Here is a 24,278-nt window from a genome sequence, read left to right as displayed (position 1 = left end):
CTATATATAAGTATTTGCTTTACATCAACCAACATACAGACATATTTGTTTATTAAATCTATAACATTTACTATACAGTTTGCTGTTTTGAGGAGGAAAATATCCATCCCTATTCACAGTAAACTGGCCAGCTAGCGTAATATACATGGCGCTTGAAAAAGACGTTTAGTGTCTAACTGTACATTGTCAGGGTGCGCTTCAAGGTAGGTGTGTCTAATAAAGAGGCCAGTAAGGGTGCATCAGGAGGACTTAAAGCTAGAATTTACCAAATTTTTTTTGTTTATTACATTTGCTGAAATAATATTTGTGACACTGTAACTTCCTCTGTGGTAGTGTAACGCCTTTGGGATTCTGGGACCCCATGGTTTTGTCAGTTTTGTTTAAAAGATATTGAAGAGCAGATGCATTTTCTTTCCTTGTGTTTACACAGGATGTGTGCACATTATTAGATGTGGGGTGAAGGAAACATGCATAACATGCTCATTGCTGTAAGGCAGTGCTGTACAGGTTTGGACCTGGTTTCTTTCTGATTGCATTTTGCTATCTGTTACCTCGTTACAGTGGCCACCACTGGTGGACTGGCCTCCATGTAATGCTGCACTTCTCCCAGCAGGGGATCTCCTTGCTCACCCGGCTTACTGCTACTTATTCATACAATTCATACACATGAACACACACACATAGAGATATGCTTGAACAAGAAATCCTAACATATCATAAGAGCCATGATGTTTTCTTTCCAAAACATGCTTCTAAATAGCTGATGCAATAAGCAAAATTATCTTTCATTATCTAACACGTTTCATAATGCGCTGAGGTGGCTGAAGCTCTCTGTGGAAACTGTGTGGCTATATGGGATTCAGCAAGAGAGAATAATAGAGATAAATGTTGGAGATTTAAAAAAAACAAAAAGATGCCAGCAGTTTATTCCACACAGAAATCCCAAACCAGTGCACATCATTCCACAATGCGAAAACACCCCATGCACAAACACAGTACAACAAGCTGTTTTGATTACTGCAAATGGCAGCAAGCAGATACTATTTGGCCTCAAAAAAACACATTTCATAATGCTCTGAGGTGGCTGAAGACTTCCTGAAAATCGTTCTGTTCTTGTATTAATAATTAATCACTTGTCTGCAAGGGTGTAGTTGTGGTTTCAGAAGAGGGTGGGGCTTTATGAGGTTATTTCCATATACAGTACTTCAGATGGGATTTATCAAGCAAACCAGATTCTGAAAGCCACACAGTAGACCTACCTAATTTAGCGATTATGCTTGGAACTTTAAGTCAACTTTGAAAAAGAAGGAACAAAAACTGAATTTTGCCCTGTCCTTAATGGTTGTGTGAGTTGCACATGCAGCTGTGAACTCATGCATACGCAACACACCCACACGGATATGCTTTTTTACTCATTTTGTCTCCTTATACCCCTGACTGTTCTGTGTGGAATATTATAAATTAATAGAACAGAAAGGAAAATTATTCACCCTATCCTCAGAAGATCAAAAGTTTGGAAACTGTCACAACTATCTGCGTCCAGGAGTCCAAGAAAATTGGCATTACTCTCTGCTCTGTCAATCACTGTGACACTAACCAATCATGGACGTTTGTGAACTCATGTATGAGGAAGAGAGAAGTTTGTGCTTTCCTCTGATTGTTTTCGTCTGTCTTGTGTAATAGCATAAGAAGCACTTGGAAAAGATGCAGTGGCTGGCTTCATGTGTCTCAGAGGAAGCACTTGCTAGCCCCCACATGCCCTAGCTGTTAGCTGTTATCTGAAAAGGGAAAAACTCACTAGTGGGTGGGAAATGACCAAATAAGGAGAAAATGGGGTAATAATAATTTAAAAAAACCTTCTAGATATCTGTTGCCTTTTAATTACATTACTCTGCAAATTATTAAGAAGTTAAATCATTAAAGTTTCCATTATGCCTGAATTACCACTTCAACTGCACACATGTTCATGCACAAGCCTGCCAATAGCAGCTTCTGGCAAATTTTCCACAACAGTGAGTCACATAACTTTGGAAACTCATTCAACACCTGCGGCGTTAATCTGCCTTTTAAAGACAGACGAATTGTCAAGTCAGGTGTAAGGCTTAGCATTTCTTTTGAACTGCACACATGTGGTAAAGACTATGTGTTATATGCAGAACTATATAAAACAATATTTTCAATTTGTAGCACAGACTGTAAATAATTCAACAGAAAGACAACTGGTAAGACAATCTTGGTTCTGTCTTAGGGATTAAACAATAAGTGCAGAAAGTCACATGAGGGTATTTACATTAAATATACAGTAGAAGCTGTGTAGTGCTTTTTATATCCATAGTGCACCCACATGCCCACATTTCAGGGAACATTTAAGACCTTGGAAATTAAATGAGCATAAGCAAACAATGTCACAGCAAGTTTAGTGCTTTGCAGATCACAGCCCACAGCCATGTACATTTACACTTTTCTACATCTACGATCTACAGTTTTCACTGACAGACAAGGATTACCAAGCCACCATGTTTCACATACGAAGTTCTATGCTTTGGTCTGCAGATTTCCTTCCTTTCTAACCTGTCCATAAGACTTTGTTACAGAGCTCAATTTAATTATTTTTTTAAATACAGTATGTGATTACTGGTTATGAGGTTTGTTGTTGTTGTTGTTGTTGTTGGCTTTTTCCCCAGATATTTTATAATGGCCTGTTTTAGTGGCATTACCTTTTTTGGCACTAGAGAGCCATCATTCATCAAATCCAGATCTTTTCTTAGCTCTTTTGCGCAAGTTGAAAAACACAGCTGACCAAAAAAACAACCAAGCAGCCAACAGCCCACTTACTTATTGACACCTATAATGGAGGGACAGTACATAAAAATGGAAGTGATATGTGCAATATGGTTCAATAAATAAATGCTACTTAATGAAATCAAATCTGATGTGCTGGAGTACAGAGTCAAAACAACAAACTGTCTCATGCGCAATTACTACTACATACTGTTATTATGGACTACATTAGGTGTGCCCTTTAACTTAATGGCTTCTTGTTAAATGGCCCACGAACAGTTTTGCAGTCAAGTCTCCATCAGTGAACAGTTGATAACTTCAACAATATATGTAGACTTCATGTTAAAACTATAATGAATTTCGTGGTTACACAATCGCACTTGTTGAAAATGTAGTACACAGTTATAGAAGGGAATTATTCATAATTGCACTATCCAGTGTCACCCAGATGAGGATGGGTTCCCTTTCGAGTCTGGTTTCTCTCAAGGTTTCTTCCTCATATAGTCTCAGGGAGTTTCTCCTTGCCTCTGGCTTGCTCATTTGGGATAAATTCATACATTTAAAATTTATATCCTGAATTTATATATTTCTGTAAAGCTGCCAATGTCTATTGTTAAAAGTGCTATACAAATAAAATTGAATTGAATCTTGCAACATGATTATAACTGTGAATATTTTTACCCCTTTATCAGTAGCAGAAGGACACTACAGTATGTACAGAGATACACGTCTTGTCTGACTGTCTGTGGCACTGATATGATCATTTTCGGGGGGGTTGAACTAATATATGCCATCAAACTCATAAATACAACATGCCAGAGCTACATTTTTATGAGCTAACTACAAAATATATAGTGAGAGATGGCTATGGAAGAGCACTCTAGCATTTTAGCCAGGTGCAAAACATCATGTCACACTTTCTGGCAGAAGTGCTGTGAATATACTTAACTTAGTACCCTTTAGATTCTTCATTTCATTTTGGTTGTGACTGATTTTTTTTAGCCTAACAGTGAGTTTGGAATGTGGTGCAAATAAGGCTGGTCTAGTGTTATAGCAATGTTAAAAACTGAATTACTTATAAACTTATTAAATGATGTTTTTCCCATAACATCTCACACATTGTTGCTTTCCATTTTTATGTTCATTGTGTGATTCGAACTACTAAGATAGGTAAGGTTGCTGCTCATAAAGCATTAAAATCAATTTTATTTCATTTTATAATTTGTCATACAGTATCATTAGTAAATACAAATCTATTTTTTTAGTTTGGTTGTTGAGACGAAATAAAGATTACAAATAGACATGCACTATGCATGCATGGAAGAAAAATGCAGAACCTGTATACGTGTTTTTTAGAGGAACTAATACCAGGACTGACAATCCTCACACTAACCCAGGTACATCATTGCACAAAATGCTTTTGTTTATGAGTTACGCATGCAAAATAAATGTGAGATGGGGATTTGCATCTGATATCTTCAAAGCAGTGGCATGCTGAAACTTGCCCTTTGTTAACTACATAATGTCAAGCATTTTTTTTTCTAAGTCCATGTTATCAGGAAGTCCTTGCCAGGACCAGCCTGAAACATATTAGTTAGCACTCGTGTGTCCGTGTTCGCAACAGAATAACAGAGAGAGCGTAAGAGAGAGTGAAAGGAGCTGGAGACCTACCTGAGTGACGCTCCCCAGGTGAGATTGAGCTCAGTGCTCAGATCTATGCTGGGCAGCAGGTCATGGGGAAACTCGAGTTCCTCTTCTTTACCGCCCCCGTCCTCATGAGTTTGTGTGTCTGCCTCCACCACGGGACTGAGACTGTGGAATGGAGATAGCACTTCAGTCTGGACTACTCCATTGTCTGCGCTGGTGGATTTCTCAGCCTCTGGACTGACTTTTTCACTGTGAACTTCAGCCTGACAGACACAACAAAGACCATTAAGAGTGAGAGGAATTTCAGATCTATGACTGAGCATTCAATTATCTGTGTCAATGAGATTAATCATTCACTTTGTGAACTATGCCTTCGCCCATAGAGCTGTTCACAAAAAGCTCCTGTAATGGTTGAGATGTTTACTAACCACTCACAAACTGGTTAATCGTGGAAATCAAACAAGAACACATCGTGATCTTTACACACAGAGGCTTTGTCATTTAAGCTTAATAGACAAACACACCCTGTGTCAACTCAATACTGAGCTAAATTGTTTAAAAAAACACACACCCTGATCTTTTGGCATCATTCCATCACACAGCAACAGACAAAAATATAATACATACTTACAGCATGGTGTTATATAAAATTGAAATCCAAAACAGTGCATTAATAGTAGCCAGAAAAAGAAAAGTCAGTTTACTACTGTTAAACATTAGCACTAGTGTCATAGACAAGTCATACCAATTCTGCGACAACAGAGAACATGTGCTTTATTTGTTCCAGACTGTCTAGTTCAGGTTTTTATTTTTCCACTGAAGAGGGGATTGAGATGATTAGGCATACTGACTGAGCCGGTTCGACTGCTTTCCTTTCTGTTCTTTTCCAAAGCTATAAAACAACCTCATCTAACCAAGCAGCTACGCCAGAAACCATGGAGCCATTTACAAACATCTAATCATATGTCGGTATTCTACTGCAGAGGTCCGTGAATGGCAAGGCCTCTGAAATATTTAGTGAATGACAGAGTAAAACTGACCATAAGTACAGTTTCTAATCTGCAATCCACTGCAATGAGCAGAGCACAGGAACAGGACTCTGTGCAATTAAAAATAACTATGTACATGCATATCAGACAGTTAAACAGATATCTTATCATTGACTAACAGATCAAGACAGCATAAATCAGAAGTGGTGGTGTATCCTGGCTGTGATTACTAACATGTTGGGGTGTGTATAGCAGTGATGTATTACAGTTACATTGCTCCAGCAGCCCTACACTGATTACTAGCTCTTCGCTCTTCTCGTTGGAATCTTTGTGAAATAACTGCTATATGTGTACAAAATGCTTTCATTTTATTTGTGTTTTTTCGTTGGTTAAGCTTGGCTCCCAAAGCAAAATAAAGGCACTGAGAAGGATATGCAGTAGGAACGTACAATAACAAAATATGTTATTGTCACTGTGGTAAATTACATCTAAAATGCTGTTTTGAGAGTACTGTAGAGTAAAAAGAAGCAGGTTGGCTATTAAAATGTCCTCTTTTCCATTTAAAATGATCTTTGTAATACTTATGAATGTAAAAATATATCATGATATAGTGTATCAGCTATCATGAAAACATTTTTTTTCTATTTTTTTTTATAATACCCACCCAAGACATGCACAAAACCATTTTGAGCTGGAGTTGTGTAAGTAAGTTGTTCAATCCTAATGGGCAAGAATCAATTAAAGATTCATTCTACTGCATTCAACTTCAGTAACCGATTTACCCTGGTCAGGGCCATGGTTGACTAAAGATTATTTGCATAGCATACTACTTGTAAACAAGCTTACTTGACACCTGTTTAACACCTGCTAAAAGAACCCGTGACTAAAATCTCTTAAGTTGCAAAAATCTCAGGTTACATGGCTATTCAAGATTACAAGTAAAAACAGAAAAGTACACTTAGAAAAGCCACAAGGTTTGAAGTGAAGTCATTAAAAAAACAATTACTCAAGTCAGTCTTCAATTCCAAAGTCTGCCCACTTCACTAATCCCTTTCACTCTGGGATGCAGAGTGAAGTGTATGGATAAGTTACTGTAATGAGCTAAATTTTCATGGCAAACTCTTAACATCGAGGATGTGGTGCGAAAAAACCATTTCCATTTGTTTGACTTAGACTCACATCCAAAAAGGAAAATATTAGTCATGTTCATCTCAAACTGTGACTCGAACAGAATGAAGTATTCAAGATGTAAAAATATTCCCTGTACCACAAGACTTCCAATCTCGCTCTTTCTCTTCACCACAATGCCAGTCCCTTGTGTCTCCTGTACTTTCATAGGCTCATTCTTAACACAGCTAGGATCCTTTTACACACCTGTTTAATGGCAGAATGGTGACTTGTGTTACTCCACCAACCATTTCAACTCCAAACAGCTCTTTTGTCTTAAGAACTTTTTTCTTCTATTACCAAAACAGCTTGACAAAGACATCAATCATTCAACTATATAAGAGGACTCAAACCATCCCAAACAAACCTGGAGCTCAGTCACCAGAACAGTGAATATACTACTGATGTTATAGATTAGTGTTTTATATGCTTAGCCGACCACCCTAAATGAATAAGCGCCATCACATAATTCTAAGTAAATGGAAATTTACAATCATAATCTTTAACTTCTTAACATCCCAGATCCAAAGTTACATACATGTCATAACTACACATCGTTCCCATTATTATTCAGTAGTTACTCAGTAATATGCTTTAGGCTCAATGTCAAAACAAATCTGTGAATGTAAGGGGTTAAAGCATCTTCTCATAGAGCCAGAGAGCGTGCCAGTGTTTCTCACAGTATTATAGAAACTTCACAGCTTCCTGTTTCCTGTCAGAACTCTGAACTTGTACAGCTCTTTGTCAGCACAAAACAACATAATATATATCATTCAAATAGTGTAACAAGTCTGCAAATGAACTAGGAATTAAACAATGAATTAAGACATGTTCTGATACAGCAGGTATAATTAAAAATATAGCTGGAATGGGGCAGTGCCTGGCTTTGTGCTTTAACCCTCAGGTACTTGTGAATCTGAAAAAAAGACTCCATACGGGTTCCCATAGCATGTATAGCTTATAAGCCCATTATCCTCCATTAAAGTAGCTCCTTGCCAACAAGAATCCAAGCCACACACTGGTTACTGTGGCAACAGTAATAACTCTAACCAAAAACACCTTTGACTGAACAGTACATCCAAGTTGTTTCTGTGTGTTAAATTATCGACATGGTTGGAAAACCTGGTGATACCTAAATACACTGATTTAAACATTTCTAATGTATATATACAGTATACAGTATACAATATACAGTACTCTGAGACAGTATACAGAAGTTTGCTCCATTACTCAAATACACAAACTGATTAACAAACTCACCTTGGCTTAGAGGAGAACACACACACACAGAAGTCTTGATAAAGTCAAGGAAAGGTGTGCGACAGGGCTGTGTGTTATGATGCAGTCCACCCGGGACTGCAGCACATGTGTCCTCCCAATGCTCTTCAATCAGCTCCCTCCTCCTTTCCTGTTGCCCTTCTGAGGGCAAGTGTGTACACACACTACACCTACGGTGTGTACAGTTGTGTGAGTGTGTATGTGTATGTATGTGATAGAGAACATACAACACTACACAGGTTGAAGTAAAGGTGCCGGCTCTTGTACTGGACTACTAGACTCGCAGTAGCAAACACAGACAACTTGAGGAAAAGCCCTCCCCCTCCTCCACACTCTTTCAACATAGCACTCCTCTCTCTTCTTTTCCCTCCCCCTGTCTTTCTTATGCCCCTCCCTCTGTCTCTTTCTCTCTCCCTCCTTCAGCTTCTGCCCTTTTCTGTCTCTTCCTTTTGAGTGGATGAGAGCTGCAGTGACACTACTACTGCAGGTGAAGGCTGGGAAATGGGCCAAAGGTCATATATATAGTGTTTCCTTAGAGGGAATCAGGTTTCTCACACACACACACACATAGAGCGAATTAGACCATGTTTCCCAGATTAGAGATATAAAACTCCCAAAGCCATAATTACTACAGTTCCTAATAATCCCCCTGCGCTCTTTATGGTGCTCCTCATCACTGACTCTGAAGGCTAAAGAAGCTCACAAATGTCTCACACAGCGCACACTCTGAACACCAAGCTGTGTTGTGGTAATTGTTGCTATTTGGTCAGTTTAACTGTCCCGCTTATTGTCATCAACCCCTGTCTGTCTAAAACACTTCAGGCCATAAAACCATGAACACACACACACACAGACATTTCACAAAACTCAGTTTTCAGGCCATGCAGCCAAGTGAAGCCCACTAGTACCTCATGTGTGGAGTCAGACGCTGTTTCCTGAGGAGGAAAGAGCACCACATTGTCTGTTGCGCCCTCCTGTGGTGGGAACACACAGGTGTGAAAGATAGTTTAAGAATAAAGGCTGTTGTTTGTACTGGAACATAGCCAAGAACTAAGAGTTTTATTATAAATAAATAAATAAATAAATAATAAAATGAGTGAATTCACCCATGCACCACCAGCATACAGTTTAAAGTTTAGGCTGATCGTATTAAGATAATCCCTGAGTACGATAATGCTATGGAGCTTTTTTTCAGTCTGCTTAAGGACTATGCATAGATTCTGAGGCCAAAAAATTTAATTTCTGCCTGTTTTGGGGTGCCCATGTTCAGCATTGAATTTATTTGTGATGTCACATTCCACAGTAGTGGTTAATGGCTCATATGAAAGTAGACACTCTTTAAGAATTTGCAGGGTTACATAAGTATTTCTTTTTTTATCTAGCCTACTAGGTTTAATTTTTATAATTTTATTGTGGCAGTTGTATACACTGATTTACTCTCAAAAAAGCTTTAGTTGTGCTGTCCGATTTATCTCTGTACAAGTGTTATTATGGAGAGGTGTGAATTGTTTGCCCAGCAGGTGGTTCATACCCTCCCCTTCCCATCACCCTGCTCACCAGCAGCTAAACACAGAGTCACGATACTCTACACACAGAAACCCAACATTGTCTCAACTAATCTTATAACAGAGCTGTGGCAATAAAATAATTCGTTTGTTTATACTGAACGAAAATGTCAGATAAGTCAAATTCCACTCCGTCAGAGGAATGGAACACCAGTGTACTGCGAGAAAGGGTTAATATCTAACTTTGTTAGAACTGAATGTCAGAGCTGCATGAGACGTGAAAAAGGTATCACATGAGCAACAGATTCACAAATGCAAGCTGTCTGTAAGTTAATATTAAAATCAAGATTAGAACTGCATAGAACAAACTATGTCCATTACCAATAATCCAACAACAGTTCATGTCAAAGATAAATAGTCACCATCTCTGACAAATTTTGGTCTATTTCCTACAGCATAGCACCACTCGCTCTGTCCCCGTCTCACACTGTTATCTCAAGGGCAGTATGACAAGGGCAAAAATGCATATTAGTGTGGGAATGTAAACAGCCGCCACAAATGTCTGCATGCCTCTGTAATACAAAAAGATAAGCATGGCTATTAGTGCTCCATAAGCATTAAAACAAAACAGTCTGCTGCTGACCTCCTACAGCACTATCGAACACTATGCAGCACACGAAAGCAGGTCCTGCTAGCATCCTCTTTCTTACCGGCAAGGCTGCAGAGCTGTTCTCATTTCCCATGGTGCAGTGTGAGCAGGCTCAGATCTAACCACTGTCGCACACCACCAGCACTCCCAGACTGAAGGACCAACAGGAGGAATGATGAGCATGGAAAAGAAACGAGCAGTGCCAGACACTGCTCCCTTATCGAATGTCTGAAGGTGTTCTGAGCTTTGTGTAAACAGAAAGAAAAATGTGTGCATGCATCTGTGAGTGTGTCATGTGTTGAGATTAGAGGCCCATGATGCAAGCACCTTCTCCTGGAACAAAGTACACAACTGCTGTCCCAAAGTATTAAGAAAAACTTCACTTTTAGATTCTGTCCTCAACAAAAGCTAAAATGGCAGGAGTGTGTGCTTAGCCTATAGCATTCCCTCAGAATATTACAAAAACGGTACTTGTAAATGATTAGCCACATGATTTATTAACACAGCATCAACAAGCCTTGAAGTGGTGAATTTGTGACATGCCTCACTTACAGATGGTATGTCTCTGCTGCTAATGATTCAGATTCCACATATGTTCAAACAGTAAACTCTGACTCAAAATATGTTGTGATTCATTACGAGTGTTGTATGTAGACATACATGAGTGTAAGTAAAAATACATTTCAATGACACAATTAAACTTGAAGGAAACTCATAAGAAAATACCCAAACAGAACCTGAATAAACATGGCATTATAATGACTTTAGCAACTGAGCTAACTAGCTTATGTAATGTTATGTGTTAAATGTCACACATCATTGCTGGCTTGATTATTAAATCCTTATATTACTGTACTCCAGTTGTTTGTTTATACATTTTATGGCTTAAACTCTTTCGGAAGTCCTGTCCAGATAGCGTCACATCCATCAGCATCCATATTAATACAAAGAAAAATTAAAAAATCATTTAAAAAATGTTTTTCCCTATAGTTATATTGAAAATATTTTTTGTCTTAAATGTTAATAGCTTATTTCTATATCAACACATGATTTTAATCAACACAACATTTGATACCTACGTATAAATAGTTTAAAACTGTATGTTTAGAAAGAAATAAAAGTTTGATGTTATTGAATCACATTCTCTCACCCCATTTTTGAAATATATTATATTATATTTTTATATTAACTGCAAGTATTATATATCACCAGATCTCAGCACACTATCAGCTAATATATCACTTAGTAAAGACCTATATACAATATTATAGGAGATATTATTCATACAAATGCTAATAGAGAAAAGTTTCTCTTTTTTAGTGTTCATATGTAAATTGTCAGTGTGTACTAAAAATACTACTACCATTTCCCCCCCAAATGTACACTATGTGGTAGTTTGTTGATAGAAAGAAATGATGAAGCTATCCAATATTTCTGGAGCTACAGAAAATCAAATGCATTTTCTTCCCCCACAAGGAATTGAGAATTAACAATGCTCTAAATATAACGTAGGATTGCAGCATGGTTAAATTAGTCTGAGGTTTAAGTGAAACTGAGTGTATTTAGATACCTATCAGCACAAGCCTTGTGTCTATTCTCTGCACAGCATGTATGTTATCTATACACACACAGTATGCAAATGAAAACTAATTTCATATACTTTCCAAATACTCTCCCAGAACATCCCAGAAATTTCTCCCAGCACTCAGAGCATGATGTACATGTTTAGATCCTTAATTAAATCTGTCAGTGGTAATTTCTGTTCTTGTTTATGTGGGAAAACCACATACTGTACAGGAGACATACTGGGAGAAGAGAGTTGCACATAAGCAGGTTACACATCTGGGCTGAATGTTTCAATGTGTGCAAGTTATTACCCTCCCCTCCATCCCCACCCCCCTCTAAAACCACTGTGACCTGCAAAACTCCACACACGCATGACTCATTAAAGTGTCCAGAGCCTCACACACATTCTGCGATCCACACACCATCAATCACCCTACCCCCTTCTCAGCCACACAGCCAAGGCATAAGACTGTTTACCCAGAAGGCCATTCATCTAACCACAGAGCAAGAGCCACATATTTCTCTGAAAGTGGTCCATAATGAGCGACACAAAGCAGGTTTAGGTGCTGCTCTCTGTCTCCCCCTACTGAGATTCTTAAACAGACTGTCAGTTTTTGGTTTAAGCTTTTTCGGAGTGTGTTACTGCAGCATTTATGCTTTTAGATCTAATCAGTCTCCCAAAAGGTAATATCAGTGCAGCAGACAGTCTTCACAACAAAATAAGCATAACTACATTTGTCCGTAAGACTTCAGACAGCATAGCTGCTGGATTGTTTGTGTGCCTGCATGGTCATGTGACAAGGCCTTGCCAGCAAGCACAGATCTGAAACATGTTATAAATAGACCCTCCTCCTGTCATCTCGACACCAGCGACAGCCACACTTGTCTTTCCTTCTGGAACAGAGTCATGTGCTTTCATCTCATTCCTAAATAAGCTCCTTTCTGTAATAGCTGCAGTATCATTTCCTCGTGCATGACGACAATGATCTGTAGCACAGGTTTAGCTTGTTTGCAAAATGCTCATAAGAGATTAGGTTTATGTATATCCGACAATCTAGAGACGTGCCAAGCCTGTGGTCAAATTAAAGTGATTGTGGTGCGAGGTAATGCTGAGCTGTCCTCAAATCCTCCATATTAATTCAATATTAATTCACATCAACCCGCTAAATGCTCCATGTAGAACATCACAAATAATCCCTGTGCTGTAATATCTGAAAACAAAACTCAAATCCAGCTGTCATGTATGATATTTCTGAGAACCAGCCGTGATCAGAACTTTTTCTGTGTATGGTATTATTATCATCTATTTCTTAGCTCAAAATGATAACAAATATTTACCCAACTGTTAAATTGCAAAAAAAAAAAAAAACTTTTCAGTTCAGTTCAGTTACAGTGACATTGTTCATTTCTTTAACAATGAAACATAAAATCCAACAAGTAGACAAAGATAACTGTTATCTAGACAGACAGACAGAAACATAGTAAATCACCTTTGATTCTGTTCATTTCAGAAATACTCACCCACCTTAGAGAATCTTTAGTAGTTATTCCCCCCGGCCCGTACTTTCCCATCTAACTGGTGCACAGCCAGTTTGGATCCATTAATATAACCTTTGTATCTAAACTAGTTGTCCTTTCTGAGAAACCTGTCCAAGATGAGCACTATATCTGTACAGAGGGCTGAGTAGGTGAAGGCTGAGGAGGGGAAGTAAGAGGGCAGAGTACGGGCTGAGCGTGGCATCATGGGGGGTGGGGTGGGTGGGTGTTTATTTTCTCTCATGGGTAGTCAGCTGGATAGGACAGCCACTAGGTAACATGTAAACAAACACCATGCCACAGTGCGGTGGTCAGGATCTCACCCCTAGTTCACCTCACTCTGCTGTCAGTGTAAGTGCTGAAAGGTGACACAGCATGCTACTCTTACCCTAATGCCAGAACATTGAGAACACTCTAAGGCTTTTCCTCATATATTTATCAGGGATCAGACCTACACTGGTGTTAATGTGCACTTTCCTGTCACTTTGTGTAATTCTTTTTAGACTGTTCACCCATTTAGCTATAATCATGGTCTCTCCAATGCAGAAAAGAATGTGTGGTTATAAATAAGAATGTAAAACTGTGGGCAGAGAATGAACAGTTTATTTGTACAGGTCTCCAGTTCAGCTCTGCTTTCACATAAAGCAAAGTTTTGCTATTGAAATATGCCACGGCTTTGCAGATGAACAATCACTATACTGTTTGTGGTCGGCGCTGTAAAGGAGCCCTGCTACGATTAAAAGTGACTATCCAACCAACCAACACATCACACTGCACTTACTGCTTACTGCTGAGTAGAAAATGGATTCTTACATACTACTGACTAAAAACTGTAGCATGTAAGGCATAAGGTATGCAGTAATGTAAGGTCATGAGGTAAAGAAGAAGTCCTAAATGCTTAAAGCATATTGTAGTGTATTATTTGTGTGGAGGCCTGGAAAAACCCTTCATGTGGTCAAATTATGACATTGCAACTATAAAGCTACAGGCTTTTCTGTATAAATATTGATTCTTTTGCATATATCTCATTCACAATAAAGTTACAGCATTTTAAAGTCTGGACAAAATTGCACTGAAAGATTCAATTTCAATTCCAATGAAAGAAACATTTCTATATATTAACTTATTTCGCATTTAATTTAACATGTAATAAATAAAATAATAAAAATAATACATATGACTGCCCAATTTATCAAAAATTATAACATTGTAATACAAGCAATCCTTTTAATAATAAGCATCATGAAAATCTATCTCTCTAGTCTCATATAATGAGCAAAATCATCTCATTTGACAAACTGGAACCTCATTGTCATCTTACACTCAACTGATCACTATTTGCCATTACACTGGTGCTGAGATAGCCATTGATTCACTCCATGAGTTTTGTTCTATTAGCTAAATTTCCTTTTTTTTCTAGATGCATTGAAACACTACAACTCTCTGCTGCCATAGCTACTGCATAGCTGCCATAGCTACTCGATCAAAGCATGGCATTCACTGCGTGAGGAAAGGACACGTGGCTAGCAAGCTAGAATTTAAACATCTTTCAGCAGGCTGACCGTTTTTTCATCCATGTTTGTTAAACTGGCTCTTTAACCACATAACGTGATCTTTGCAGCAAAATAGCACAGGATATAACATGTTTCTACATTGTTTTTGGGGAAATATATTTATGCTTTCTTAAACAGCAGTAATATTCTACAGGATTTCCCAGACCACCATACATTTAAGATGTATGACTTAAAAATATAAAATATGTATGACTAATAAAAATGGCTTGATTAACTAAGCCAAGAGGAAGTGTGGCAAATCAATCAAACTGAATGACATCGTAAACATCCACATGGTATATTTAACAATCCTTATACTAATGACATAGTTTACTGTAACTATAACAATAACAGATATTATCCCTTTTGTTCTTTTTTTTTTTTTTTGACAATATTTGACTCAATTTATCTAATAATCACAGTAATCATAAAAAAAGAAAGAGATTTGAAACACCACCTGCCAGCTCAATCCCCAAAACACATCTGTGTGAATCATTCAGTCATGTTGCTATGCAAGATTTTTCTGTTCTGATATCAGTCCACAGATGCATCAATCTCACTCTAAAGTCATTATACTAAAGCATCCCCTCTTAGATAAACCAGTGCAGTCACTCTCATCCGCTCATTTCCACTGCTCCATTTTCCATCTCCCCACACTCCCTCAGCCCCTCCCTCTTTTCCTTCTCTCTGCTGCCCTCTCCTCCTCCTCTCTCCATCTCTCCAGTGCTGGCAGTGGCAGCCCAAATTACACGATTCCTCTCCTTCTCTTTTTTCCTGACGTCATTCTACTCCAGCACAAACACCCCCCCACCACCACTCTGCTCTGCACGGTCACGATCACAAGCATCCCTCAATATTCCATCAACCTCTTAAACCTCTCTTTGTGTTTCTTTCCCTACCACATCATCTGTTGCGTGCTGTTCCGTAGAGAGTGATGGAGGTGTTACCTGGTTGCGTGCGACTCCAATGCAGCTCCCCATCCTGTATTCCATGTCCTCCTGAGGGGAGGTGACGGCTGCACTACAAGGCTTGCAGAAATAGTCTCTGCAGAACTGCATTGCCACTACAGAGAGATGGCATCGCAGAGCTGGCTACGATTCATGTGAGCAACTGACTGCAAGTGTGTAAGAGTGAGAAAACCCTAGTGGCTTGTGCATGCAAGTGTGTGAGTGTGTGTGTGAGTAATAAGCTTCATCGCCAGCACTGATCAGAGTACTGGTGTGGTAACACAGAGTAATGCTGTGTTATATAAGAGGGCAACAATATAATCAGTTGAAGAATGCAAAGAGAAAAGAGAGAGCTTTGAGTTCCATTCCTGCATTCCTCAGGAGTAACAGAGAAATGGTGGCTTGTAGCACTGTGAGTAGGTAAAAAGCTCCTCTCTTTCCCACAGAAACACTAACAGAGCAAGAAGAGGATGGGGACAGGATTGAGTGAAGCAGACAGAGATGGGGAGAGGTGAAAAGAGAGTACATCTGAGATTTTAAAGGGACCACAGCCACAAAAAATGATGCTGCCTTAACCAACAAACAAAAAAATATATAAATAATAAAGATTAAATATAAATTGTTGGTGGTTTTTTTTCCTTCATACAGCAGGAATGCACCAAAGCTTATGCAGATGCTTGGAGACTTGGAATGATGAAACTGGCCCACTTTTACTGTTCTCACCATACACACAAGTTAGAAAGCAGAACGACTGACCACTGACAAATTAGAAGGAGTATTCTCAAACTAGACTGCATATTGTACAGTGGCTTCAAAAGAGTATTCACACCTTTTCAGTTTTTGCACACTTCATTATGTTATCCATTTAATTTAAATGGGTAAAAAGGTAAATTTAATTTAATTTTAAATTAAAACTATATTACAATAAAGTGTACAAAGAGCGAAGGGGTCTGAATACTGTCTATACTAATGAATACTATATATTTATTAGTAGTCTAACTGTGATAGAGTTCTTCTCCACTAGGTGGCAGCACTTAATCACAGATTGTGGACAAGTACAGTAGGTATACAAACCGTACAGAAGTATTTCTAATCCTGTAAGTGATACCGATGAAGCCATTCAATAGAATCTATGTGTCCAGTTATACATGCATAAAAATTATCATGGTTGTGGTTGTAAAGACCACGTAAACTTTATTTTACAATAATAACATTGTAGCATATACTTTTCTTACATTATAAAGCTGGATTGTTTATATAATCTGACCCTCAGTGCATTTTACATACATCATATATTTAAAAATTGAGAATAAAACTAAAATCCTTTTCTAAAAAGTGAAGTCATGAAAACAATATGAACAAATTTCTGTGTTTTTTTCCTTTCTTTTCTTTTCTTTTTTTTTTTTTTAAAATCAGCCTTCTTGTGACAATACTTTTGGGGTGGGAATCAAAGCCTCCTTAATATCAAAGGCCTCAATGATCTCCTGCAAAACAAAGAGAACATTTTTTTTTTTTTTAATTATTTTAAAATATTTGTTTATTTTAAAATATAATAGACTTAAACAAGACAGAACAAACGGGTATGAAGGTGTTTTTTAGAATGAAGAATGGACTGTTTTACTGAAATAAACAGCTGCACACAGTCAGTTGTGAGACGTATAAATGCACAAAGGTTTATGGTGCTGTAATTTTTCTAAGGTTGCCGTCTAAAATTTTTCTGCCTTTCAATTATCCACTGCCTGGCTAAAAAAAAGGTCACTGTTTGGGTTTAAATGAGCAAATACTTAAGAGCCTATGATTGGATCATTACTGCAGTGATTAATATGTTTCAGATGGCAACAATTCCTTTAACCTTAACTGATGCAGTGTGTAGCTTCTCATTTCTTAAACAACCGTGGCAGATTACGTATCCCGTGGTCATGTAAAAGATGTTACTGAAGGGGAAAATTGTTGGCCTGCATCAAGCAAAGAAAACAACTAAGGAGATTGCTGAAATCACTGGAACTGGGTTAAGAAATGTCCAGTGCATTATCACAGCCTGGAAGGATAGTGGTAAACCATCAACTTCACAGCAGAAATGTAGTCGGAAAAAAATCTTGAATGATCGTGATCGGAGATCTTTAAAACGCTTGGTGATGTCACATCGTAAAAAAAATCGACAGGAGAACTCACGGCTATGTTTAATAGTGAAAGTAAGAGCATAATGTGATGAGAACTTACAGGATTGGGACTAAACAGCTGTGTGGCCACAAGAAAGCCATTTGTTAGTGAGACTAATCAGAAAAAAGTACTTCAATTTGCTCTGGAGCATAAAGATTGGACTGTGGAGTAATGGAAAAAGGTCCTGTGGTCTGCCTGTAAGTCCAGATTTTCCCTATACCAAAGCAATGGGCATACAGTACAGTGCCTACTGTACAAACCTCTGGAGGCAGTGTTATGATGTGGGGTTGCATCAGTTGGTCAGGTCTAGGCTCAGTCTCATTGTGCGGCAATAAAATGACCAGGTTATCCCGTCAATGGATTTTTTCTTCCCTGACAGCACAGGCATATTCCAGGATGAAAATGCTAAGATTCATCAGGCTTAACTTGTGAAAGAGTCGTTCAGGGAGCATGAGGACACAAGAATTCATCATACATGAATTGGCCACCACAGAGTCCTGACCTTAACCCCATCGAAAGTCTTTGGGATGTGCTGGAGAAGACTTTATGGAGTGGTACGACTCTCCCGTCCTCAAAACAAGATCTCAGCCAAAACTTTATGCAACTCTGGGTGGAAATAAATGTTGTGAAGTTGCAGAAACAATGCCAGGACGAATGCGCGCTGTAATCAAAGCTAAATGCAGTGCAACAAAATATCAGTGTGTGTTAATTTTTTTTGGCCAGGCAGTGTATGATTAGCTACACGTGACAGTGGGATATTTACACTGATTAATGTGACACCACTACATTTATTCTACACACATGGACATATCCCTAAATTTCAGTTGAACAAGCATAACACATTAATTGTGCCTAATGGCACCTATATGCTTGTGCATGACTAGGAGCTTACCCTCCAGCTAGCTGGACTGATTGAGATGACACACTGATGACGGGTGTTGGCACCTCCGGGCTCTAACTCCCCCTCCTCAACTGGAGCTGAAGGCAACACGCACACACACAGGCATACACACAAGTGTTACCAGAGAGTGACTACATTATAAATGGGACAAATTAAAAAAAATTCCCCACATAAAAAGAGGAAAAGGTTCTACAGTTTATAAATCACAATTCAAAAACCACAATTTTATCATCAAATGTTTTTTTGGGGAGGGGGGAGTTATTAATTAATTAATATAATGTGGTTGTTGTTTTAAAATCCTCTTTCATAAAATCCTCTTTTGAAAAGGTTTTATATACAGTCAGGTCCATAAATATTGGGACAGTGACACAGTTTTGGTAATTTTGCCTCTGTACACCACCACAGTGGATTTGAAATGAAGCAGTCAAGATGTGACTAAAGCGTAGACTTTCAGCTTTAATTCAAGGGGTTTAACAAAAATATTGCATTAACCGTTTAGGAATTACAGGCATTTTTTACAGAGTTCCTCCATTTTCACAGGCTCAAAAGTAATGGGACAAACTAATATAATCATAAATATTAGGATTATTTTTATTACTTTGAGGTAAATCCTTTGCAGTCAATGACTACCTGAAGTCTGGACCCCATGGACATCACCAAATGCTGAGTTTCCTCCCTTGAGATGATTTGCCAAATCTTTACTGCAGCCATCTTCAGTTGCTGCTTGTTTGTGGGTCATTCTGCCTTCAGATTTGTCTTCAGTAAGTGAAAAGCAGCTCAGTTGGGTTGAGGTCAGGTGACTGACTCGGCCATTTAAGAACATTTAATTTCCAAGCTCTTGGGCTGCTTTCACAGTATGTTTTGGGTTGTTAACCGTCTGTACTGTGAAGCGCTGCCCTATCAGTTTTGCAGCATTTGACTGAATCTGAGCAGAAAGTATAGCTCTGTACACTTCAGAATTCATCCTGCTACTTCTATCAACAGTCACATTATCAATAAACCCCAGTGACCCAGTTCCATTGGCAGCCAAACATGCCCATGCCGTAACACTGCCTCCACATGTTTGACGAATGATGTGGTATGCTTTGGATCATGAGCCCTTCCTTTCCTTCTCCATACTTTTCTCTTCCCATCATTCTGGTACAAGTTAATCTTGCATCAGAACTGGTCAGGCTTTTTTTAGAGGTTTTTTAGCAAAGTCTAATCTGGCCTTTGTGTTCTTGAGTGTTACCAGCGGTTTGCATCTTGAGGTAAACCGTCTGTATTTACATTCATGAAGGTGGCTCTTGATTGTAGACTTTGACAATGATAGGCCTACCTCCTCCAGAGTGTTCCTGACTTGGCTAGATGTTGTGAAGGGGTTGTTCTTCAATAAGAAAAGAATTCTGCAATCATCCACTTTAGTTGTTTTCCGTGGTCTCCCAGGCTTTTTGGTGTTGCTGAGCTTGCCTGTGCATTCCTTCTTTTTAAGAATGTACCAAATTGTTGATTTGGCCCTCCTAAAGTTTCTGCTATCTCTCTGATAGGTCTGTTTTGGTTTTTCAGCCTAATGATGGCCTCCTTCACTTGCATCAACACCTCTTTGGACGGCATATTGAGAGTTCCCATGAACAGCTACCAAATGCAAATTCAACACTTGGAATCAGCTCCAGACCTTTTATCTCCTTAATTTATCATGATATAAGGAGGAAACAGGCCACAGCTGGTGATGAAACTGCTTATCAGTCAATTGTCCCATTACTTTTGAGCCTGTGAAAATGGAGGAACTCTGTAAAAAATGGCTGTAATTCCTAAACGGTTAATGCAATATTTTTGTTAAACCCCTTGAATTAAAGCTGAAAGTCTACGCTTCAGTCACATCTTGACTGCTTCATTTCAAATCCACTGTGGTGCTGTACAGAGGCAAAATTACCAAAACTGTGTCACTGTCCCAATATTTATGGACCTGACTGTATATAGATACATACTTTTTCCTATTTTTATGTTTTTTTTATTACTTGAAAAATTACTTCAATTTGCTAGCGAGCATAAAGATTGGACTGTGGAGCAATGGAAAAAGGTCACGTGGTCTGGTAAGTCCAGATTTACTCTATTCCAAAGCGATGGGCGCATCAGGGTAAGAAGAGAAGATATAAATTGATAGTGGTTGCTCTTCATTTGCTCTTCATACTTCATACCATCATCAAATTCTCATAGGTCTAGTATTTTCATTGCACATTATCTGACCCTCATCCTTCTTTTCAGCTTCGTGTAACCCCCATCCTGTCATTCACCAATCACGTATCACATATGAAGCATTGCTAACTCTTGGGAAACTCATGCAAAATTATGCTTTTTTTTTTTCATAACACCTCCCTTTATAGGCTCCATGCAAATGTAATTTAAAATAAAATTGTTGTTTATTAAGAATTAATCCAAATAAAATAGGAAAGTGAAGTTGTCAGTTATGCAATCTTACCTATACAAGGAAGTTTGTTATTGTTTAGATAAATCCTTGCCAGGCCGTCCTGGAAATAAATAAATATGTGGTTGTTTGAATATAAGAGTACATTTTTGAGTGGTAACTGTATTCCAAAGAAGTTGATGCTAACCCTAAATTTGTTCATGCTTCTACCTAAATTAGTTCTATTATTATTATTGTATTATAATATAAAGATCAGAACAGAGTAGGGAAGGATTCCTACTCGTACATTTAATATCAACATACACGACAGAGTAAACTAATAAAACAAGCCCAAAACACTCACCCTGATAAGAAACGAGGTGTGGAAAATGTTCTCCACTGTCCGGGAAAAGGAGCTAGGGTCAACAACAAACTCGTAATACAATATCGGGGACTGTGCTGTTGAAAATGAAAGCAAAATATTTGAAAGAATAATATTTAATAATATTTAACTGCAAATTGCATTAGAGCTCCAGAACAGATGGATAACTGTCTTGACATTTCTGATATCATTACTATCTTCAATCATCAATATCTGCCAGCAATAAACAACAAAATATGTACTAACGATCATCAGCAAAGTAACGCTGAAGGCACCCCAAAATCCTCTCCACCTCTTTCTCTGTAGCTTCCTGATGTGACTCTTCCATTTTCTTTAGCTGTGATGTGAAAGGACATTTTGAAATGTATCCTTGCTTTGATCCACTGCATTCAAAGCAATGAAGTACACAGAAAATAAATCAGACCTGAGTGGGCATGATTCTTTTTGCTTCTTTGCTGGGAGCTTTCCTTTGTCTCTCAACCCGCTGCCGTGGTGGTGGTGGTTCAGCCAAAAATGAGCCGAACCTTAAAGAACGAAAGTAAGTTTTAAAAAAAAAAATTCAATATCTACTATTCATAGTGACTGATTTATAAAAAAAAAAAGAAAAAAACTCTTGGGAAACTCACATGTAGTGGAATGAAGGAGCTGTTTTGAAGCAATATTGTGCTCTTTTGGAAAGCCGCTGCCAGGCATCTGGAGGCATATACCCATCCAAACCGGCATCACCATCCTCCTCCTCTTCTAAGCGATTGAGACCCATGAAGGACAACTGGGATTGCAAAAAAAAAATTACAATTTCACTTAACCCAAATTGCTAGGTTATCTGTTGTGAAAATCTAAATAAACAATAACTCACCAAATGCTCTGCAAATGCAGACGGGTCAAAAGCTGAACCCTCAGCATGCAGCTGGCTGGCCTTTTCTCTCCCCAGGTCTGTGGCTAGGACAAGCAGCTGTGCATCCAGTGCAGCCTCTCGAGCCTGCCTGACTGTGTAGAAGTGTTCAGACCACAATCATGACATGATTTTTTTAAATACACTTACAGAGGTGAGACAAAATGTCACATCATTCTAGCGCAGTAGAAGATATGTGTGCATATATTACCATTAGCAAACAGTTTGTTGGCCTCCTCTAACACATCACACAGTTTATTGTTGGCAGGATTCAGCATGTCCTCACGGTTTTCTGCAAGCAAAACAATCAGAAGAATACTTTAGTTCAGGTGGCAGAACATGTAATTTAAAGAGTGTAATAGTAATTTCAAGATAATATTGTTGAAAAGCCCTCAGTGCTGAAACTCACGCTGAACAGAGTTGATGAGATCCCTGTACTGGCTTCTGATCTCCCTCCGCCTGGCAGGGTCGTCGTCTTCCTCGTGGATGCCTGATGGACCTGCTGCTTCATCATCCTCACCCGTGTCTGCTGCTCTTTCTGGTCTACCGCGTCCACCCACTCCATTACCATGACCAGAAGCCTCCTCCTGACTGCCTCTGCTGGCCCTCCGTCTCGAATCGGACATCTTTAACAAGGCCTTGTTTGAAAGCGTGGAAGTATTTCTGTTTGGGATTACACTTCTGCAGATTAATTAATTAATTAAATTACACTTAAATGGAATAAAGAGCAAAATAAATCACTAGCAAAAAGCACAATATGGTTTGCAGATCATTATAAATACAGCCAGAGGGGTATATTTGTAAATATATAAATTAAGTTTGGAGCAGGGCCCATGCTTATCAAACGTCTTTCCATTTACAATGAAGAAAGTACTCTGAGATGCTACAGAACCAGTTTCATATGTGTAAAATGATTTAGATCTAGATTTGTGTGCATTCAGTTTGCTATATGATACAGCTGATGATACTGTGGGTGGCCATAACACTTACTAATAATTTTGTATTATTTTGTTGTTTTATCCTTTTCGTGTGTTCTCAATTTAATCTGAGATTTTAACAGTACTGTATATCACAATATAATATCAATTATACATTATACATTAGACCTCAATCCACTTCTCAGTGATACTGCAAGTATTTCAGACAGTAACAAACAGATAACTGGACTTTAAACTGGAGTTTAAATAAAACGTTAAATAAACATCCTTGTTTTGCTGGAACTTTGTAAGTCAACATAAATATTGTGATATTCACATTCTGGATTGATCCAGCCCTAGTGGAAGTTTACTGAAAGTGTTCAGAGTTTACTGGAAAGACTAATAACATGAAGAGAATGTGACTCGAGTGCTTCACAGATATACAACAATAGTGCTCTCTGTACTCAAGAGTCAAGCCTATTATTCGTGCTATATGTATATTGAAATATTTATATTGTGTATCTTAAAACATTTAGATTGCGTCTAGAAAAGATTTTACATTTTAAAAAATGACATGTTGATTACCAGTCTGGGCTTTTAAACGCTAGCTGCCGTTAGTTTGCTTCCTTGTAGAGTTTAAGCTATTGCTAGTTATCTAAAGTCATTACTACTGGCGTCTGCGCTGCGAGCTAGCTATAAACAAACGCATTTCAGTAATACTCAGGCTACTGAAAACGTATACCACAACATTACACAACCCTCATTCTACATCACTATCATGATTTACAGTGTAGTTCAGTGTACAGTAGCTAACCATACTCACACAACCTGCAGAATACCGGTCCCAGCTACAGAATGGCTTCGCGCGAAAATAAACACGGAAGTAGACTTCTGTCCGATTTGCATACTTGGCTGAATCCCAAACAGCCACACACTCCCTACCTAAGTGCACTACGTAGGGTTTAATATAAACGAATTTAGCCTTTGGACCAGTGGACTTATGTTACCTTCATGTGCTGTTGAGA

At 38.4% G+C, this 24,278-nt stretch overlaps 2 protein-coding genes across 18 annotated transcripts in view; both read right to left on the bottom strand.

Moving 5' to 3' along the window:
• tacc2 (transforming, acidic coiled-coil containing protein 2) overlaps window positions 1-16,068 on the bottom strand; it is a 64,891-nt gene extending 48,823 nt beyond the window's left edge. For 5 of the 14 annotated variants that reach the window (XM_026940325.3, XM_053232260.1, XM_053232265.1 and 2 more), the window contains exons 1-3: window positions 15,619-16,068; window positions 4,453-4,691; window positions 552-641 (exon numbers count right to left, since the gene is read on the bottom strand). In XM_026940325.3, coding sequence (XP_026796126.3) covers window positions 552-641; window positions 4,453-4,691; window positions 15,619-15,729 — 440 coding nt within the window. In that variant the 5' untranslated portion in view covers window positions 15,730-16,068. Of the gene's footprint in view, window positions 1-551; window positions 642-4,452; window positions 4,692-5,059; window positions 7,723-7,844; window positions 8,168-8,770; window positions 8,837-10,077; window positions 10,169-13,103; window positions 13,293-15,618 lie in introns of those variants that run through there. The other 9 variants (XM_053232258.1, XM_053232259.1, XM_053232262.1 and 6 more) reach the window with 9 other exon arrangements.
• Window positions 16,069-16,244: 176 nt separating this feature from the next.
• nsmce4a (NSE4 homolog A, SMC5-SMC6 complex component) lies at window positions 16,245-24,216 on the bottom strand. Of its 4 annotated transcripts, none has more exons than XM_026942083.3 (11): window positions 24,077-24,216; window positions 22,746-22,999; window positions 22,548-22,628; window positions 22,301-22,431; window positions 22,071-22,213; window positions 21,869-21,968; window positions 21,691-21,781; window positions 21,427-21,521; window positions 21,138-21,186; window positions 18,671-18,756; window positions 16,245-17,102 (listed from the first exon to the last, which is right to left on the bottom strand). In XM_026942083.3, the coding sequence occupies exons 1-11, from the start codon at window positions 24,157-24,159 to the stop codon at window positions 17,031-17,033; spliced, it is 1,185 nt and encodes a 394-aa protein (XP_026797884.2). In that variant the 5' UTR covers window positions 24,160-24,216; the 3' UTR covers window positions 16,245-17,030. The 4 variants fall into 4 exon arrangements, with proteins under 4 accessions (XP_026797884.2, XP_026797892.2, XP_034158860.1 ...); XM_026942091.3 differs by having other exon boundaries at window positions 22,746-23,017; window positions 24,077-24,209; XM_034302969.2 differs by having other exon boundaries at window positions 24,082-24,100.
• Window positions 24,217-24,278: the final 62 nt, after the last annotated feature.

This window comes from Pangasianodon hypophthalmus, chromosome 3 (assembly GCF_027358585.1).
Source record: "Pangasianodon hypophthalmus isolate fPanHyp1 chromosome 3, fPanHyp1.pri, whole genome shotgun sequence".
Classification (NCBI taxonomy): Eukaryota; Metazoa; Chordata; class Actinopteri; order Siluriformes; family Pangasiidae; genus Pangasianodon; species Pangasianodon hypophthalmus.
The sequence above is the reverse complement of the archived record's forward strand: the minus strand, read 5'-3'. Positions and strand labels throughout refer to the sequence as shown.

Bases quoted from the DNA above. Each gene is read 5' to 3' on its own strand.
- nsmce4a (XM_026942091.3), bottom strand. From the start codon at position 24,159: ATGCAAATCGGACAGAAGTCTACTTCCGTGTTTATTTTCGCGCGAAGC. The intron at 21,782-21,868 runs GTCTGATTTATT...TTCACATCACAG, and splicing joins AAAGAATCATGCCCACTCAG to CTAAAGAAAATGGAAGAGTC. The intron at 17,103-18,670 runs GTAAGCTCCTAG...TTTGTTTTGCAG, and splicing joins TCAGTCCAGCTAGCTGGAGG to GAGATCATTGAGGCCTTTGA.